The following is a 22,200-nucleotide window of genomic DNA, read 5'->3' on the forward strand; positions in this document are numbered from 1 at the left end:
TTCGAAAGTCGAATTTCACGCACTGCGTCCAAACATACATGTATAAAGTAGGGTATGAGGAAAACGTCCATTCATCTCACCGAAATATTTCTGTGATCTATCCAGTCTTCTCACTAAATTTGATAGCGGAAGTTGTCTTGAAGTAGTCTTGTTTTCTTCAATATTTGTTTTCATTTACTCTGCATGATCAATTATTTCTACTTGAACGATTAATTACGCCAACATAACAAAAATCATACAAATCATATCAAAAACACTACTCATGAAATTGGAAGAACAAATAGAAACAAAAAGACAAAAAAACTCAAGGCTACTACTTGCATTGATCAACAGAGGTATTTTGTTACACATTATTTGATGTGTGACACTTACATATGTAATGTATATGGACTGGTTAAACAGATTTTGTTTGAATCTAAAGTTGAACGGATTTTCAAATTTACGATAAGTCGTTTCATTTTGTAGTTTCTAGTAAATTCTGTAAAAATATTTCTCTTAAGAAACAAAACATCGAATTTTGTTACTTTAATGCATGATCGCACGTCTAAAGAAGACGGAAGTGAGGTATCGTGATACAGAAATGGTTGAAACACAATTATATAGAAATTGTTGTCCCGAGCAATATAACAAAAACTACAACCATGACCAAAGTCAAATGATTTATACAACAGTGGAAGGGCGCTTCGATGAGGAGGACCATTCCTCTGTTTGCGCCATAAACTCTGTTTTACAGCTCAACAACGAATCGTCTATTTTGGATCACATTTTACGAAGCTCAGTCAGATGGAGATTCCCTGTCATTACTAGGACTACAGCGAGAAGACGTTAAGAGTATCATATGCTGCTGAAATAGCTACAAAAACAGCTAGCTCTGAAGATCCTCTGCCACAAGCGTCGTCTACACTGCAACATCCCCGGCAACATGCACCTCAGGCGTGTTCTGGATTCGTCTGTTGAAGAGGAAACTTCTGATGGCGATTTCATGATTAACTTTGAACAGTCTAGAACGTCCGATTTGTTCAAAATCGATTACAGTTGCACGCATCGGACTTGTTCTGATTTTTATCGTCTTCTTTTGGCACACATATGCAGACATCTGTAGTATTTTCTTGAGCTTGTAAACATAATCACCAACCCATAAACATGATAAAGACTAAAGCTTGTCCTCTTGAACACTTCAGACGATTCCATAGTCTGAACTGTGCTGAAAAATATGCAGTAAATCCTGGGCATGAGTTATTCTCGTGGTCACGTTCGAAAGTCGTTCGAATTTCACGCACCACGTTCAAACATATACAAAAGGGTATGAGGAAAACGTCCGCATCTCACCGAAATATTTCTGTGATCTTTCCAGGCTCCTCAATAAAATTTGATAGCGGAAGTTGACGAGTATCTTGAAGTAGTCTTCTTCAATTTTTGTTTTCATTTACTCTGCATGATCAATTATTTCTACTTGAACGATTAATTACGCCAACATAACAAAATCATATAAATCATATCAAAAACACTACTCATGAAATTGGAAGAACAAATATATAGAAACAAAAAGACAAAAACTCAAGGCTACTACTTGCATTGATCAACAGAGGTATTTTGTTACATATTATTTGATGTGTGACACTTACATATGTAATGTATATGGACTGGTTAAACAGATTTTGTTTGAATCTAAAGTTGAACGGATTTTCAAATTTACGATAAGTCGTTTCATTTTGTAGTTTCTAGTATATTCTGTAAAATTGTTTCTCTTAAGAAACAAAACATCAAAATGTGTTACTTTAATGCATGACCTGAAGTGACGGAAGTGAGGTATCGAAATACAAAAATGGTTGAAACACAAAATATAGAAATTGTTGTCCCAAGCAATATACATGTAACAAAAACTATAAACATGATCACAGTCAAATGATTTACATTTTTCTGCGTACTTTAACAACGTGAATGCGAGTCGCTAGACCATGAAAATATTTAAATTAACCAAATCATCTTTTAATTAGGAAAATAAATTGATCACTGAACTTTAAACAAATCGTGAATGACCATACGCGTACGTTCGCTTAATGCACTTTGAAATCTAATTGACGTTTGATGTTTGTTCTTGAGGGACCCATTTACACAAAAAAGAACAAACGACAATTACGCAATTACGTGCAACTTCTTTTTTAAACAAGGTCAAATTGCTCTTCATTGGAAAATGCCACAGACATTAAACAAAAAAATATAAAAAGTAATATGTAAGCCTCCGTCATCAAATTTACAAGTGTAAGATATTCTATTATGTTCATATCAAACAGTTGCCGAATAATTTTGATTTCAATTTTTCCATATTTTGCATATAATAACCTCTACCTGAATACGCATAATAATTATATTGAATGTCTTCACCATCCTCGTCACATTAAATACAGGTCTATTTAACCCACGTCTTTGGCAAATTTATCAAATTATGACGATGCAATTAAAGGAAGTGTCTATTGTTCAGGTAGGCAACGAGTAAGTAAATTATTGTCAATAAAACACTAATCGAATTGGACTATGAAATAATTTGATTGATCAGACAAAAGGCAAGGCAAAGTTATTTATGCAAGTTGCCACATTATCGATATTACAGTCGATTCTATAATGATGGCAGGTTATGTTGGTGGCACATGGAGAAATAAAATGATGGAAGACATCGCATACCCAGCAAACACAAAACGTTTTCCACATCATTCGCAAAAGGTTATAAAAGGTTGTCAGAAAACGTTTAAATGTCGGGTTATATAAAGGGTATATTAAGAGTATAAAACGTTTTCATAACCTTAAAAAACATTTTTGATAATCTACTGCTCAGCAAACAAAAATGTTTTACAGAAAACGTTTAAATGTCGGGTTATATAAAGGGTATAAAAAGTTTTAATAACATTCCAAAAACATTCTTGAAAACTTGATACAAAACATTCGAAACAGAATGTTATTTTGGGGTTGTAAAAATATTTTGCGAAAAAATGTTTGCCCAAAATATTTTCAATAACGTTTTAAAAACGTTTTCATGACCTTTATATAACCCGACATTTAAATGTTATTAAAAGGTTTTGAAAAAACATTTTAAGAACATTTCTGTGTTTGCTGGGTTCAAATATTTTAACATAATGTTATTTAAGTATTGACACAATATTTGGCAAAAATGTTTGCAAAAATAGTTTACAATAACATTTTTGAAAACATTTAAAAATATTGTTGTAGTGTGTTTTCATACAAAACGTTTTAATACGTTATCATGACCTTTATATAACCCGACATTTTAATGTTATTAAAACGTTTTTACCTAAACCAAAAGCCAAAATATAACTGATTTAAAACGTTTTTAAAACGTTTTTGTGTTTGCTGGGTAGATACATTTACATAAAATGAAGGAAAAGTATGATGATTGGACTTAGGAATAAAGGTTCTTTTAATTAATGATATTTGAATACATAATACGCTGCATTTATATTAGTGTGACCAATATTATCGTATTAATTACAAAAATGTATTTTTGCTAAAAAGAAATGTTCACATGTCTAAAATGACAACATTGAGAAACATATTATAGCAACACTCTACAGTCAACAGCATTTGCATGTCGGTGATCGTTAGGGTAAGGCATCCGAATACTAGTTTTGCTCCAGAGTGAAGGCACCTTACTCTATGATAAACAAACAAGGAACCGGATATCCGATTTACACCCACTTCTTCGACACAGAGTTTTGTTTCATGGACAAGAGCGTAACTTGCTAGGTAATTCTAAAGAATTCAACAAATAAATCCCTTTTCTTAAAAAAAAAACACCCAAAAAAAAAACAAATACCAACATGCAAGCCTGGGTGCGTCTCTTTGTCAGACAAGATACCGATTTAGATGATAATCACGATGGAAATTACATGCTCGCATAGGCGCAACTGTTCAGTGTTTTCAGCTATTTCTGTATCAAATTCACAGAAAAATGTTTAAAATGCTCTATCAGATTATTGCTAGCGCTTTAAAATGACACCAGAAGATAGCGCTCTTTATTAGATTGCTGTCTCTGGTAGATACAGATATTGCTCCATTATAGCTGTCTTCAGTAGATAGCTCTCTATGAGGTTGCTGACTCCAGAAGATAGCGCTCTTTATTAGATTGCTGTCTCTGGTAGATATAGATATAGATATTGCTCCATTAGACTGCCGTCTTCAGTAGATAGCTCTCTAAAAGATTGCTGATTCCAAAATATAGCGCTCTTTATTAGATTGCTGTCTCTGGTAGATACAGATATTGCTCCATGATAGCTGTCTTCAGTATAGATAGCTCTCTATAAGGTTGCTGACACCAGAAGATAGCGCTCTTTATTAGATTGCTGTCTCTGGTAGATATAGATATTGCTCCATTAGATTGATGTCTTCAGATAGATAGTGATTAATATATTTATTAGATTGCTGTCTTCAGTAATATAACGCTCTAATATATTGCTTTCTTCGGTAGATATTGCTCTATTAGATCACTGTCTTCAGTAACCGAACGCTCTAGATTGTTTCTCTAGTAGATATTGCTCTATTAGATAGCTGTCTTCAGTAGATATTGCTCTATTAGACAACTGTCTTCAGTAGATAGCGATTTATGAGATTGCTGTCTTCAGCAATATGACGCTCGGTTGTCTCCAGCTGTCATCAGTAGATAGCGATTTGTTAGACTGATGTCTTCAGTAATGGTTCTATTACATTGCTGTCTATCAGTAGCTATTGCTCTGTTGTAGATCGTTACTGTCTCCAGTAGATTGCGCTGTACTAATAACTGTCTTCAGTGATACTAATAACTGTCTTCAGTGATATAATACTCTATAGTATTAGCTTGCTGGTTTCAGTGCACTCGTCATTAGATTGCTGTCTTTATATTAGATGGCTGCCTCCAGTAGAGAGTGTTCTATTAAATTGCCGTCTCCAGTGCAGGATAGTGCTCTATTATAGATTGCTATCTTCAGTAGATAGCGTTTATTAGATAGCCGTCTCCAGTGGAGAGTGCTCTATTAATAGATTGCAATCTTCAGTAGATAGCGTTTATTAGATTGCCGTCTCCAGTGGATAGTGCTCTAATATAGATTGCTATCTTCAGTAGATAGCATTTATTAGATTGCCGTCTCCAGTGGATAGTGCTCTATTATAGATTGCTATCTTCAGTAGATAGCGTTTGTTAGATTGCCGTCTCCAGTGGATAGTACTCTATTATAGATTGCTATCTTCAGTAGATAGCGTTTGTTAGATTGCCGTCTCCAGTGGATAGTACTCTATTATAGATTGTTATCTTCAGTAGATAGCGTTTGTTAGATTGCCGTCTCCAGTGGATAGTTGAATCCTATGAGAATTTGACATCCTCGGTGCTGGATGAAGTTTGTCCCTTTGTCACAAAATCACGCACTGTAAGATCAAAACTGCCCTGGTATAATGAGACAATCCATGAGGCTAGGCGCACCCGGCGGCGCCTTGAGCGTAGGTGGAAAAAGACTCGTGCAGAAGCGGATGAAACTACTTTCAGAACTCAGAAAGACCATGTTTGTAGCTTAATAACAAATGCAAAAATTGAGTACTTTACAAACAAACGTACAAATGCTACCATGAAAGATATGTACAGTACAATCAATTTCCTTCTCAACAGGTCTCCATCTAAACTTCCTGATTGTACTTCTGATAAAGTTCTTGCTGATATGTTTTTAACCTCTTTTATTGAGAAGGTGGAGAATATTAGAAAGAATGTGCACACTGATGTAACTTGTGCTGCAAGTGATGATTCATATACTTCTATAGCCAAAATAATAAATTCTCGATCATGAGAGCCAACTTGGGAACGCACAGTTATTTGCGCCGAGCGTACTACGCGAAGTATACCGGCGCTTACGGCGCAAACACAGCTTTTGAGAATTGACCAATCACACGGTCGTTGCTAGGCAAGGTCAAGGTTCTGTCATGCAGGTCGCGCGATCGTGTTATTCTATGAAAAATACGCTGACGCAGAAGGTACATCCTCTCATGATCGAGAATTTATTATTTTGGCTATAGTAACATGCATACAAGTTTATGTACTTTCAAAACACTCACTGATGATGATGTTAGAAAAATCATTATGAAGTTCTCTAGCAAATCCTGCTCATTAGATTCTCTACCATCTTGGTTGGTTAAGGAAAACCTACATACATTGTTGCCAATTATTACTAGAATTGTGAACTCATCACTTGCAACAGGCTCATTTCCATCAAGGCTTAATCGTTCTGTTATAACAACTGTAATCAAGAAGCCTACCCTAGATCAAAACTCGTTGAAAAGTTATCGTCCTGTGGCGAATATAACATTCCTGTCCAAAATCGTCGAAAAAGCTGCGACATGTCAGGTAACCGACCATGTTGAGACCAACCATCTTGGTGAGAAATATCAATCTGCCTATCGGAGACACCATAGTACAGAGACTGTACTTCTTAAGGTGAAGAATGATATTCTGCAGTCTCTGGACAATGGTAAGGCTATTTTCATGGTGTTACTTGACATGTCGGCAGCATTCGACACGGTGGATCACCACATTTTGTTACAAAGACTCAAATGTAGGTTTGGCATAGAGGGTACTGTAAATCGTTGGTTTGCATCTTACTTATGTGATCGTACCACAAAGGTTACCATCAAAATGAAGTTTCCAGAGATCACATGTTGAAATATTCTCTTCCTCAGGGTTCTATTATTGGGCCATTGGGTTTCACTTTGTATACTACCCCTGTTGGGGATATTATTCGTGATCATGGTATTATGTTTTATGTGTATATATGCAGACGACATACAGCTATACCTTGATTTTGATCCAAAGATCCAGGGTGACTGTCAGCGAGCCCTAACTAGTATACTTATGATATTTCTATTTGAATTGAAGTGTTTAAGAATGAGAATAAAGGTATTGTTTTTAGCCGCTGTCGTGCATCTATCGTCTCATATAACACGGGCGATATCATTATTTTAAGTAAAACAACTCGGCTTCGCCTCGTTGTTTTACTTAAAATAATGATGTCGCCCGTGTTATATGAGACAATAGATGCACTCCAGGGGCTAAAACCAATACCTTTATTCTCTAATTACTATCTTCAGTAGATATCGTTTATTAGATTGCCGTCTCCAGTGGATAGTGCTCTATTATAGATTGCTATCTTCAGTAGATAGCGTTTATTAGATTGCCGTCTCCAGTGGACAGTGTTCTATTATAGATTGCTATCTTCAGTAGACAGCGTTTATTAGATTGCCGTCTCCAGTGGATAGTACTCTATAGATTGTTATCTTCAGTAGATAGCGTTTATTAGATTGCCGTCTCCAGTGGATAGTGCTCTATTATAGATTGCTATCTTCAGTAGATAACGTTTATTAGATTGCCGTCTCCAGTGGACAGTGTTCTATTATAGATTGCTATCTTCAGTAGACAGCGTTTATTAGATTGCCGTCTCCAGTGGATAGTACTCTATTATAGATTGTTATCTTCAGTAGATAGCGTTTATTAGATTGTCGTCTCCAGTGGATAGTAATCTATTATAGATTGCTATCTTCAGTAGATAGCGTTTATTAGATTGCCGTCTCCAGTGGATAGTGCTCTATTATAGATTGCTATCTTCAGTAGATAGCGTTTATTAGATTGCCGTCTCCAGTGGATAGTGCTCTATTATAGATTGTTATCTTCAGTAGATAGCGTTTATTAGATCGCCGTCTCCAGTGGATATACTCTATTATAGATTGCTATCTTCAGTAGATAGCGTTTATTAGATCGCCGTCTCCAGTGGATAGTGCTCTATTATAGATTGTTATCTTCAGTAGATAGCGTTTATTAGATTGCCGTCTCCAGTGGATAGTGCTCTATTATAGATTGCTATCTTCAGTAGATAGCGTTTATTAGATCGCCATCTCCAGTGGATAGTGCTCTATTATAGATTGTTATCTTCAGTAGATAGCGTTTATTAGATTGCTGTCTCCAGTGGATAGTGCTCTATTATGGATTGTTATCTTTAGTAGATAGCGTTTGTTAGATTGCCGTCTCCAGTGGATAGTGCTCTATTATAGATTGTTATCTTCAGTAGATAGCGTTTATTAGATTGTCGTCTCCAGTGGATAGTAATCTATTATAGATTGCTATCTTCAGTAGATAGCGTTTGTTAGATTGTCGTCTTCAGTGGACAGTGCTCTATTATAGATTGTTATCTTCAGTAGATAGCGTTTATTAGATTGCCGTCTCCAGTGGATAGTGCTCTATTATAGATTGCTATCTTCAGTAGATAGCGTTTGTTAGATTGTCGTCTCCAGTGGACAGTGCTCTATTATAGATTGTTATCTTCAGTAGATAGCGTTTATTAGATTGCCGTCTCCAGTGGATAGTGCTCTATTATAGATTGCTATCTTCAGTAGATAGCGTTTATTAGATCGCCGTCTCCAGTGGATAGTGCTCTATTATAGATTGTTATCTTCAGTAGATAGCGTTTATTAGATTGTCGTCTCCAGTGGATAGTAATCTATTATAGATTGCTATCTTCAGTAGATAGCGTTTGTTAGATTCCCGTCTCCAGTGGACAGTGCTCTATTATAGATTGTTATCTTCAGTAGATAGCGTTTATTAGATTGCCGTCTCCAGTGGATAGTGCTCTATTATAGATTGTTATCTTCAGTAGATAGCGTTTATTAGATTGGCCTCTCCAGTGGATAGTGCTCTATTATAGATTGCTATCTTCAGTAGATAGCGTTTATTAGATTGCCGTCTCCAGTGGATAGTAATCTATTATAGATTGCTATCTTCAGTAGATAGCGTTTATTAGATTGCCGTCTCCAGTGGATAGTGCTCTATTATGGATTGCTATCTTCAGTAGATAGCGTTTGTTAGATTGTCGTCTCCAGTGGACAGTGCTCTATTATAGATTGTTATCTTCAGTAGATAGCGTTTATTAGATTGCCGTCTCCAGTGGATAGTGCTCTATTATAGATTGTTATCTTCAGCAGATAGCGTTTATTAGATTGCCGTCTCCAGTGGATAGTGCTCTATTATAGATTGCTATCTTCAGTAGATAGCGTTTATTAGATTACCGTCTCTAGTGGATAGTGCTCTATTATAGATTGTTATCTTCAGTAGATAGCGTTTATTAGATTGCCGTCTCCAGTGGATAGTGCTCTATTATAGATTGCTATCTTCAGTAGATAGCGTTTATTAGATTGCCGTCTCCAGTGGATAGTAATCTATTATAGATTGCTATCTTCAGTAGATAGCGTTTATTAGATCGCTGTCTCCAGTGGACAGTGCTCTAATATAGATTGTTATCTTCAGTAGATAGCGTTTATTAGATCGCCGTCTCCAGTGGATATACTCTATTATAGATTGCTATCTTCAGTAGATAGCGTTTATTAGATCGCCGTCTCCAGTGGATAGTGCTCTATTATAGATTGTTATCTTCAGTAGATAGCGTTTATTAGATTGCCGTCTCCAGTGGATAGTGCTCTATTATGGATTGCTATCTTCAGTAGATAGCGTTTATTAGATCGCCATCTCCAGTGGATAGTGCTCTATTATAGATTGTTATCTTCAGTAGATAGCGTTTATTAGATTGCCGTCTCCAGTGGATAGTGCTCTATTATGGATTGCTATCTTCAGTAGATAGCGTTTATTAGATTGCCGTCTCCAGTGGATAGTGCTCTATTATAGATTGTTATCTTTAGTAGATAGCGTTTGTTAGATTGCCGTCTCCAGTGGATAGTGCTCTATTATAGATTGTTATCTTCAGTAGATAGCGTTTATTAGATTGTCGTCTCCAGTGGATAGTAATCTATTATAGATTGCTATCTTCAGTAGATAGCGTTTGTTAGATTGTCGTCTCCAGTGGACAGTGCTCTATTATAGATTGTTATCTTCAGTAGATAGCGTTTATTAGATTGCCGTCTCCAGTGGATAGTGCTCTATTATAGATTGTTATCTTCAGCAGATAGCGTTTATTAGATTGCCGTCTCCAGTGGATAGTGCTCTATTATAGATTGCTATCTTCAGTAGATAGCGTTTATTAGATTGCCGTCTCTAGTGGATAGTGCTCTATTATAGATTGTTATCTTCAGTAGACAGCGTTTATTAGATTGCCGTCTCCAGTGGATAGTGCTCTATTATAGATTGTTATCTTCAGTAGATAGCGTTTATTAGATTGCCGTCTCCAGTGGATAGTGCTCTATTATAGATTGCTATCTTCAGTAGATAACGTTTATTAGATTGCCGTCTCCAGTGGATAGTGCTCTATTATGGATTGCTATCTTCAGTAGATAGCGTTTATTAGATTGCCGTCTCCAGTGGATAGTAATCTATTATAGATTGCTATCTTCAGTAGATAGCGTTTATTAGATCGCTGTCTCCAGTGGACAGTGCTCTAATATAGATTGCTATCTTCAGTAGATAGCGTTTATTAGATCGCTGTCTCCAGTGGACAGTGCTCTAATATAGATTGTTATCTCCAGTAGATAGCATTTATTAGATTGCCGTCTCCAGTGGATAGTGCTCTATTATAGATTACTATCTTCAGTAGATAGCGTTTATTAGATTGCCGTCTCCAGTGGATAGTGCTCTATTATAGATTGCTATCTTCAGTAGATAGCATTTATTTGATTACCGTCTCCATAGATATATTACCGTCTCGATAGATTGCTGTTTTCAGTGGATAACGCTATTTAGATAACTCTTGTTGCATTTTTTTTTATTTGAATGAATGAATATAATGAACGAACGAACGAACGAACGAACGAACGAACGAACGAACGAATGAATGATGTACATGACTGTATAGCAGTTAGTGTATGGGTGCTGATGGTGTACTTCGAGTCCCGGAGTTTGAAAACGTTCACATTGTCGAGACAATGTCAATGATGTTTTCCCCGATTCTGGTGCACCATTATGTAGAAGTTGTGTAAATTTTGTTATAAACAACTTTGAAAAGCCTCTTTTACTAAACCTTTATTTTCTTTTTGATTGTGTAGGCCTTATTTTCTTTGATTTATAATACTGAGAATAGAGGATATTAATAAGCTAGTAAATTTGACCTTATAACAATATTTTTAATTCGATAAAGCTATTAGTTGCAATGTTAGATTATAATTGCAATTAAATCAAAATGTCTATAGGGTTTACTAATGATAATAGTTTATAATGTCGTCAGTAACCTGTGTGTATATAACAAGTCAATGTAGAGGTCATTTTGGTTAATTAATAATAGCTTTCTAAAATACGACTTGATTTAATTAGGCCTAAATGCTCTGTAAATGCAAAATTCACTCTTTTTCATTTAGAGACTATATAAGCCGATTCTCGGTATATAAAACTAATAGTAGTCAATTATAATGGTTTAGGCTATTTTCTTGAAGCACAGAAATGATTATATTTCTTATATACTGCGCCAATAAAGTATCCTTACACTTGGAAAAATAATCACAACTTCCAAACGGAACAATATTGGGTTAAATTTGTTTTTTTAATATATGCACTATCTAATCCTGCACATTATGACACCAAATTGAATCCAATGTGACTTCAAGAAGCAAAGTTACAAGCATTTGATTAGACGAAGGTCCAGTTTTAAAAGTGACAAACTGGCCTATTCAAAACTTCACAGACTATACATCTGGTTTGAGAGTGGTGAATGGCTAAGTTATGCGTTTGGCTTTAATTTAAAACAAAGGGAACAAAAGAAAACTGAAACAAAAGAACTGACAAATAAAAATGAAAGTTATGAAAAGTAGAGAGAAGTAAAAACTGAAATAAAAACTGCTTTAAATAACGCTTCATTGAAGAAACTGTGTTGCCTCTTTGTTGGGCTTGTTGGAATCTTATTGCGCCTTGTATAGGCCCGTTTGTCACTTTTAAAACTGGACCTTCGTCTATTTAATTGCTTGTAACTTTACTTTTTGAAGTCACATTGGATTCAATGTGGTGTCATAATTATTAGATAGTGCATCTATTAAAAAAACAACGTTACCCCAATATTGTTCAGTTTTGAAATTGTGAATATTTTTCCAACTGTAAGAATACTTTATTGGCGCAATATAGATATCTTAATCGTATGCCTTATTGTACAGACCTCCAGTTACGACACAGTTTCTACACCATGTACACGGCACCGTAATACGTTACAGCGAAAAGTTATATACAAGCTGCAGTAAAACTTTTACAGCAAAAAATGTACTATAAATTACAATACTGTAAAAATACCTTTAACATTTAGCAGTTAACCGTAAAATAATATATTTTCCGGATAAAATAAATGTTACCGGGAAGATTAATGGTGTGCTATAAATTTTGAATCATTTTGATTGCTATAGTTACAGTACATGTATGCCTACAGAAGTTGTTAGGCAGATTAGCTGTAACATGCTTTACTGTCTAGTGACGTGACATTTCAGCGTTTTCTTTTCTTTTTTCACGGACTAGCCATAATATTTTCTTAATTTACCGTCAGTAATTTTATGAAATTTATTGTCATTATCAGCCCTGATAAAAGTGAAGTAATGAACAGTGCCACCATATTTGAAATCAAACACTCTACCCATTTGAGTGTTGGTGGCTCTGTTCCAATATTAATCTGTACTTGAATGTATGCCCTGCCAGATAGGAAGCTTCGCCAAATTAAAATACATAAAACAGCGTAATTATGTTATAACAGCATGATTTATTACTCGGAGTTTCACGCCTAAAACGGCGATCATCAGATAAATAGATGAATACTGAACTTGGAGTTACAGTTCAGTGTTCATCTATTTATCTGATGATCGCCGTTTTAGGCGTGAAACTCCGAGTAATAAATCATGCTGTTATAACATAATTACGCTGTTTTATGTATTTTATTACACGCTCTACTATCTAATAGTATCGAGCACTATCTTCAGCTGTTTTGATTAACTAAATACATAATTAAATAGATTAAAAAATAATAATAATAATAATAGTAATAAATAAATAAATAAATAAATAAATAAATAAATAAATAAATAAATAAATAAATAAATAAATAAATAAATAAATAAATAAATAAATAAATAAATAAATAAATGAATAAATAAAACAATAATGAATGAATGAATGTATGAATGAATAAATGAATGAATGAATTAATGAATGAACGCATGGATGAATGATTGAATGAATGAATGAATGAATGAATGACTCTGAATGAATGAATGAATAAATGAATGAATGAATGAACGAACGAATAAAAAACAACAACATTTTTATGGATGATTTCAGGTGCTAGGTGTAGGGGGTTTTTCAATTTGGAAGTAATATTCTAAAAGACATTTCAAAATTCGTACAAATGAATCATTGCTGGTTCAAGAAGCAAGAAGTATTTTCACTGATGACACAAACATTTATAATTTCGTGATTTTAGTATCTTTTGATAAAATAAACCACGGTGAAAGACTTTTGGGACACCCTGTATTTCGCCAAAAATATTCGCAGATTCGCATTTCACTAATCATAGTAATCACCAATATGCCAACAACAATGTAACGGAGACTTCAATTTCACAATTTATTTTCAACAAGAAATGCACATATTATTAGCTTTTTTATTGATTATGTTGCATTTGAGGTGTATTTTTATTGCTCTTGTATAGGCCTACTGGCCTAGTGTATCATGTATGACGGTATCAAAATAATTGTATAAATTTACTCTTTCCTTGTATTTTGATTTCCCCTTTGTGAAAGATATGATGGTTCAAAACGGTAAAGAGACTTTACACCACATATTTTGTAAAAAATATCCGCAGATTTGCATTTCACCAATCACCCCAATCATGCTACCAATAATGCCAGCAGCAATGTCAGAGACATGTATATTTTACAGTGTGTTAATTTCACGATCAATTTGGTGTATAAAAAGGTGAAAATAAATCCACGTGTATTAAATAAAATAAGCTAGGCCTATATATATTTCTAAAGCGGAAACTAACTATCCGGAAAAAATGATTTTATTTTCACGCACAAAACCTTCGGCAATGTACTCGTACTTGCCCTAAAATTTGCGACAAAACGTTCGTGATAATTATTTTTCTATGGACGGCAGGTCAAAGTTTGGTGGTGAAAAAAATGCATGTGTACCATATACCATACAGAACCAATACCAGAGTTTCACTGCAACAGCTCATTGATGTGAATGGTAGTAGTGTGTTGGTTTTTGCGTTCATATACTTTGGTGTTGGTCCCGATTTTGGTTGTTAATTTGTAATGGAAGTGGAAACTTGTGATTTCGAATAATATCGGTTCATCAGTGCTGACACAGTGATAATGTTGGGTAGTTGCTGGATGTTATGGAACCAATTTTGGTCTTTGCACTTGGTGATTCAGGTGGCAGTCGTATGTTCTATTGGTATGTATATTGCCCGGTATATAGGCCTACCTTTAATACTCATTTATAATGTTATTTGCTTGGCTTGCCGTATTTAGAAGTGATGATACATCAGTACTATCAGTGATAGCCTAATTTTTTTTCGTGGGGTGCGGATATTCCAAATGCAGACCTTTTCAAGAGAAATCTTCATTCTGGCCAAAAGTAGACCTCCCTGGGAATTGATCCCCTCTACAATTGATTTTGGATCCTATTTAGAAAGTTCCTGACTTGGGGGTATATATATTTATCTTTGCACAATTGTGTATAAAACGCGTGAACGCCGCAAAAATACTATTGAGGAAGTTCTTGCTGCTTTTATATTAATGGCCAATGATGATAAAACCTAAATTAACCTGTGAAAATGGAAAATTAACCTTTAAAACTTAAATATGAAATAGCTGTATTGAAGTTATTTTTTATTTCACTTGCAGCTACACTGACACGACGAGACAAGGATTATCTTACACGACACGAGATATATGAGTCAGTTAAGGGGTGGGGTATGAACGTTTGGACAGTATTAATTGTGGGACATTAGAGCACATCAGACATATCAAATTGCCTTCTGAATACGAAGAATGTCCTTCTGATATCAAATAATTTAGATTTTTTGAAATTCACAATGTAATACACATTTTATGGCAAATCATTAAAATTGATATTTTGATATTTAACAGTACTCGAAGTAAACTTTATAAATCTGATGATTTATACTTAAACTTAAAGTGTATGTAGGTGGGATGAAAAGCCGACGATCAATTGAAAATTTTGACCTTTCGTATTGAAGATATGGATTTTCCCCCAAAACACCAAAAAACTTAAGTCTTTTTGGGAAAAAAATCCATATCTTCAATATGAAAGGTTAACATTTTCAATTGATCGTCGGCTTTTCCTCCCAGCTGCATACACTTTAAGAATATGTCATTAGATTTATAAAATTTACTTCGAGGACTGTTATATATCAAAAATGTGAATATATCAAATTTTAATAATTTGTCATAAAATTTGTATTATATCGTGAATTTAAAAAAATGAAAATTATTTGATATCAGAAAGACATTCTTCGTATTCAGAATGCAATTCGATAAGTCTGATGTGCTCTCATGTCCCACAAAAAATACTGTCGAAACGCTCAAAACGCTCATTCCAGATCCCTTAACCTATGTACAATTGTGTAGCCTATATAATATTTGGTAGTCCTTGTTCTACAACATTAGGTTGGCCGTACGCATATATAGTCTTATTGCATATTATTATTGGTTTCACAATCATCAGAGCTAGTTCATGTTAATAAAATAATTTCAATATAATTAGTATTATTGATATTATAAGCTATGCTTGTTGTTACAGCCATGGCGCATCATATGAAGCAAAAAATATTAATAATATATGCAGCACAGCAGCAGCCTCCTGCATCAACGGTGAAATTGGTTGGTTGGGGTGAACGACCAATGATGATGAATGATGATGATGATGCCTCTCGAGTAATTTTCAATAATTTGCTGAAATAATGCAGAATTTTAGGGTGTACAATAATACTCCAGCTCCATGGATTTCAAGTCCTAAAACATCCTAAATTGGACTATCTTCGGGCACTCTGTTCAATCAAACGAATGTCCATACACCGATGTTATCATGAATAGTCGCCACAATTTTTTTTTATATATAGGGCCTAAAGATGACTATAAATTTAGCACAAATTTTATTTTATTTTTTCTCCTTCTAGGTTACGCATTATACGTGATAAGGTGCTACTTTGCGGGAGGGGTGTGTCACAGCAGAGCTTTACTTCATGGAAAAACTGTCATAGTGACTGGCTCAAACTGTGGAATTGGCAAGGAAACGGCTATGGACATGGCAAACAGAGGTTCATTTATTCACTCAAATAATTACTAAACATTATGTAAAAATTAGAACTTGACCAAGTAACAAGGGAACACGGCCCTTTATCGCTGAGTTAATCATAAATTTATAGAAAACCAGTGCCGTAGATTTCCTTCTGTCATTGGGGGGATGGAGTTGGAAAATGTCTTGAGCTATAGTAAATCCGGCACCCTTTGGCGACAGAATAAATTTATGGTACAAATGCGCGCGAAGCCCGCAAAAATTTTGCCATTTTGAAACTAAGCTGATGAAATATTGTGCAAAAGTGGAATAAATTCGCGCGTAAAAATTTGGGCTTTGGGGCTAAAATGGCCAAATATGAGGTTAGTTTGGTCAGAAACCCACATACAGGCGTCAACATTGGGGGGGGGGGTGTGATTGTATGGTCCACCCCTGGCAAAATATTCGAGGGGGGGGGGGGTTATCCCCCACCCCGAAACCCACTTTTATTATCAGTTTTTGCTTCTAAGTAGCCCTATTGTTAACCTGGTTATTACCAAGAAAATATATTCTTTATTGTTTGAATCAATTTATTGTAATCATTATTTCAGGTGCCCGAGTGATTTTAGCTTGTCGTAATGATGCCACAGGGGAAGCAGCAGCTAATGATATACGACGAAAAACTGGCAACCAAAATGTTGAAACGTGGAAATTAAATTTAGCGTCACTTTTGAGCGTCAGAAGATTTGCTGAAAAAGTTTTAGCCCAAGAGGAACGACTAGATATTCTCATTAATAATGCAGGTACATGTAACGACGACCATAAAGTTTCTTATATACGAACGAGATGTATTTTATTATGTTTAGAGCAAAAATCTAAAATTTCAACGAAAATCATACTTCATCGACGACGATGATGATAATGAAGAAGATGATGATGCATGATGATGCCCACGACAACGACGATGCTGACGACAAAATCATCATCAAAATCGTATCATAATTATGGTGATGATGATATCGTCAAAGACGATGATTATGCCAATAGTAACATGCACCGAATACAATAGGCGTAGATGATGACGTTGGTGAACAGTGGCGGCAGCAAAATTGCCGCAAACAGAGGACATTTTTCGTAATTCTGGGTTTTTACTGGGGCATGGGGGGTTCTGACTGGGGGAAGTCCCCCGTGATTGGAACACTAACAATGGCATTGGTTAGTAAAGATGATACTGAGAATTGTATAGAATCGACACAACTGACTTGCATTTGCGATTTAACGTAGTTTTTCCAGTACTTGCTTAACCGTTCCCGACTGAATTTAAGCAACGCATTCTATCATTTTGGGCAAATGATTGGTAAATATAAAACAATTTTCCCCATAAAATTCCATTTTCTCATTTCTTTTTCAGGTGTAATGGGCTGTCCTCAATGGGAAACGGAAGACGGATTTGAAATGCAATTTGGTGTAAATCACCTCGGACACTTTTTACTTACCAATCTACTACTTGATTTGTTAAAGAAATCTGCCTCTAGTCGTATTATAAACGTGTCTTCCATGCTGCATTCTAAAGGGAAAATAAACTTCGATGATATACATTTAACAAAGAATTACGAACCAATTAATGCTTATTGTCGAAGTAAATTAGCTAATGTGCTTTTTACGAGAGAGTTACACAAGCGGATTATAGGTAAGCAATGAGATATCAAATACATTTATGATCTAGAATTTGTAGGAATATTACTTAAGCGTGTTAAGAGGTGGAAGAGGATGAAGAAGATTAAGGAATAGTATGTGTTTCAGAGAGGAGGAAAGTGATGATGAGGAGGAGAATGGAAGAGGATGGTAAGGAGGAGGGACATGAGATTGGAGATGGCTGAAGAGGAAGATAAGGCAGAGAAGGTAAAGAGGACAATGAAAAGAATTGACGTTGGGGTGCAGCTCGTCACTCAAAAGACCCGGTAGTTAGAAGATCCGCTATTTAGAAAAACCATTATTCAGAAGGCTCGCTAGTCAGAATTTTCTGATTAGCGGGTCTTCTGAGTAGCGGGTCATTTTAAATGAAAACAAGCCCGCTATTCAGAATTTGACGGGTTTCCTGAATAGTGGGCCTTCTGAGTAACGGGCCTTCTGAGTGACGGTTGCCCCCTGACTAAAGTTATTTTTTTTGTTTTCAACAGGCACGGGTGTGACTGTCAATGCCGTGAACCCAGGAGCGGTATGGACTAATCTGTATCGTTATTTCGCGCGTACATATCCGCCTTTAGATTTCATCATAAGATACTTTGGATTTCTAGGCGTCTATTTTGTAAAGACTTCAGAGGAGGGTGCGCAAACTACCATTTATTGTGCTGTTGAAGAATCGTTGAGAGATACATCTGGATTGTTCTTCAGGTAGGCCCTATCTTATGAATTGAAGAGCTAGTTTCCAAACCATGATAGGTCCACAATCACATGTTTCTCACCGTGATACAATCACGACTACTTTGACAAGTTTGACATTAGGAACATTGAGTTGTACCCTCAACAAGCCATTCTTAAACACTTGAGAACGTTCCTGCAATCTTATTGGTTCTTGCCCAGCTTTACCCGTGTGATATGACACGATATGACACGGGTCAGCACGTACTCGCTATTTGGCCCAATCGGAGGCGCACAGCAACAACGGGACTGATCGATTTTAACCCCTAGGTAATTCCTTGCAAAATGTAGGATTTAATTTGATTAAAATTTGTATGATATTTTTATTTGAATTGAAGTGTTTAAGAATGAGAATAAAGGTATTGTTTTTAGCCGCTGTCGTGCATCTATCGTCTCATATAACACGGGCGACATCATTATTTTTGGCGTAAACCAACTCGGCTTCGCCTCGTTGTTTTACTTAAAATAATGATGTCGCCCGTGTTATATGAGACGATAGATGCACTCCAGTGGTTAAAAACAATACCTTTATTCTCTAATTATTTAACACAACAATGATGCTTTAAAATAATATACAGACTATAATTGTTCTCATTTAGGAACCAAAGGCCTTACACAGTATTGTTACTGTGCATCCATCCACTGTTTGCTTTGTAATGGCGCATCCAACTTAAATTAATATTACCTATAGCATCACAACCCATTGCAATATCGCACATGTAAATCAGAAACATGTCTTTGCGGACTTAACATGGTTTGGAACCAAGCTCTTCAATTGTGAAGCGAAATGTTGCAGTTTTAATACCGGGTCTTACGCCTTGCGCCTAATTATTCTTTTGACAATCACCATGTTAAGACATAATCCACAGGACCATTTGGCAAATCACAAGGCCCTCAATTGTCAGTCAAGACCCCGAATTGGGTGGTAGACGCCTCCAGTTTATACTAGTCCGTCGAAAAGGACCACAAGTTTGTTAGGTAACCAACTCGTGGTCCTCCTTGACGGACTAGTTCATACCGCTGCACATATCACTTCTCCGTGCATATTTCATAAACTACAAGGGAATGCATGCGCTAGTTCTTTAGTGATTTTCATTTTTTACAAGTGTGGGTTTTGTTTTTACTTTATAACTCAGTTTGCCTGATTTTAAGTTCCAACAATCTAATTTCCCATTATATAGTTTTAAATTCTCTGCAGCAATACTCTACAAATTCAACAGAATCGTTTCTTTCAGACCTCCGCTTGTTCTCTCGACCAGTTCCTTCAGCGGTTTTCCTTCCCCCCAAATCAATTCTTCGTCAATTTATCGTCATATTTTGACAGAATTTCCTTGAATTTTGCTTTCTTTCAGTGATTGTAAACCCAAGGAACCAGCCAAGCAAGCTAAAGATGACGTTGTTGCAAAAAAACTATGGGATATGAGTAGCGACATGGTTGGACTATCACGAACGCTGTAACCATAATTATGGATAACTCTGGCAGGGCCCAATTTCACTGTGTTACTCTTGATGCTGCTGGGTGCTCGGTTTGCGTTATACTCTGGAACATGACAAATACTGCTCGTTCATATTATAACTTCTTCAATCCCAAAGCCACGCAAAACTGACAACAAAAACAACTTCTGCGAAGCCGTATGGCAATTTTGTATGACATTAAGGAGAGCTGAAAAAGTCGACTTGTAATGCAATTACATTGCTGTAGGCTACTGTCCATAAAATTGTTACAAAACGTTTTGTATGAAAAAACACTACAAAACTTTCATTGTAAATTATTTTAGTGCAAACGTTTTGTAAAAACGTAAATAACAGTGCAGTATGTTACAATGGTTTGCAGCAACCTTCAAAAATGTTTAAAACATTTAATTTTGTACCCTTTATATAACCGTTTTGTTTGCTGCTTAACTCAAGATATAGTTTAAACACATAGCTCTATTGCTTAAGAGATCACACCACTAAATCAGGTCCAACCCTATCTGACTGAAGAAATAAAAACCAGTGTTTCCATTCGCTGACCATACCTGGTGCATTAAAATGGAAAACTATGTTTGGAATGCAGGTTGATGTGCCCATTTTTTGTGGATGTTTTCTCACTATCTAAGCATAAAAAATATTACAATTCTGAAATTTTAGAAAGGTTTTTGGTTCCATTCATATTGCAATTCTGAAGGTTTTTAGGTTCCATTCACCAAATGATGTCACAACATGGAGGCATTGCAGAGTTTGGTATGGTTTACATCAATGCACCATCGCGAAAAATCGAGCCGCTTAACTACCAAAATATGGTGGTTCTAAGGTAGAAAATATCATAAACTTTGAGCAAAATTGTGTTTTGAATGAATGATGACGTTTTAACCCTGAGAAAATGATGAATTCTTCTTTAACACATAAAATAGGAACTTGATTTAGTGGTGTGATCCCTTACAAGATGATAGAGGGGTTTGTCCCATCTGCAATAGCTGCCAGATATGTACAATATACAATACAGAAATTGTGAAATGTCTTTAGGGCAGCTATTGCAGATAGGGCCTTCTTGCACCATAGGACCTTCTTACCCCAATCCCTCAATATGTCTGGTTGTAGTCTAGAGTGGTGTAAGAATCTTCTCTCTTGACTTAGGGATGAAATCAAAACTCGACCGGCAGTTGAACCGCGTTCCATTGTTTAGACCAATAAAAAGCGGCTCCAACCGGACAGAACTGCCTGAAACGATGGTCGAGTTTTGATTTAATCTCTTACCGACTGAAAATAAAATTGTTCACTTGATCTGTTTAGTGACCTTTTTAATTCTCTTGGTTTTCAATTTGAGTTTGTTGCCACATACAATCATACAGAAACCAACAAGAAGTAACAATTAATCAATGAAAAACATTCATACTTCATATTATTGTATTCAAGTTCAATTTTAATGAACACTGGTCATAAAAGCATTACAATAGAAAATGGCTCACATAATTTTCTGCAATATACAAATGTTATTACATGATAAGGAGACTAAGCAGAGGTGGATCAAAAAAATGAAAATTATCAAATGTACTGAAGGGGGGAACCAAAATAGGCCAAATGTGCAAGATTCTTGTAGATTTAGAGGGAAAGTACCCATGTCTCCTCCCCCCTTCTTGATCCACCCCTGCTAAGTGCCCAGAGACAAGCTTTGGGTAGCACCATTGTATGCTCTGCAGTCTTAGGTCATGTCATTTTGCAACACACAGCATTATGGGAAATGTCAATATAAGTGAATTACACACTTTCATTAACTTAAAATAATTCTGAAAAATATCCACATTTATTTAATATTGACTATTTAAAAGCAGTATCAGCTACTGTGGTAAGCTCAGGTACTGGTACCAACAAGGGCAGCAGGCTTTAAGCATATTTATTATACATTCAATGTTTGTATCTCTGCTTAAGGGTATACAACATACATCGTATACCCTTAAGGGCTGGGGTATGAACGTTTGGACAGTATTTATTTTGGGACATTAGAGCACATCAGACATATCGAATTGCATTCTGAATACGAAGAATGTCATTCTGATATCAAATAA

At 35.6% G+C, this 22,200-nt stretch overlaps 1 protein-coding gene across 1 annotated transcript; it reads left to right on the forward strand.

The window, feature by feature from the left end:
* The first annotated feature begins 14,029 nt into the window (after window positions 1-14,029).
* LOC140158485 (retinol dehydrogenase 13-like) lies at window positions 14,030-21,670 on the forward strand. Its single transcript, XM_072181581.1, has 6 exons — window positions 14,030-14,389; window positions 16,137-16,277; window positions 16,846-17,037; window positions 17,646-17,924; window positions 18,415-18,628; window positions 20,008-21,670. Exons 1-6 carry the CDS (start codon window positions 14,308-14,310, stop codon window positions 20,111-20,113), a joined length of 1,014 nt encoding a protein of 337 aa, XP_072037682.1. The 5' UTR covers window positions 14,030-14,307; the 3' UTR covers window positions 20,114-21,670.
* Window positions 21,671-22,200: the final 530 nt, after the last annotated feature.

Source organism: Amphiura filiformis, chromosome 8, assembly GCF_039555335.1.
Source record: "Amphiura filiformis chromosome 8, Afil_fr2py, whole genome shotgun sequence".
NCBI lineage: Eukaryota > Metazoa > Echinodermata > Ophiuroidea > Amphilepidida > Amphiuridae > Amphiura > Amphiura filiformis.

Bases quoted from the DNA above. Each gene is read 5' to 3' on its own strand.
- LOC140158485 (XM_072181581.1), top strand. From the start codon at position 14,308: ATGTTGGGTAGTTGCTGGATGTTATGGAACCAATTTTGGTCTTTGCAC. The intron at 16,278-16,845 runs GTTCATTTATTC...TCATTATTTCAG, and splicing joins TATGGACATGGCAAACAGAG to GTGCCCGAGTGATTTTAGCT. The intron at 17,925-18,414 runs GTAAGCAATGAG...TGTTTTCAACAG, and splicing joins GTTACACAAGCGGATTATAG to GCACGGGTGTGACTGTCAAT.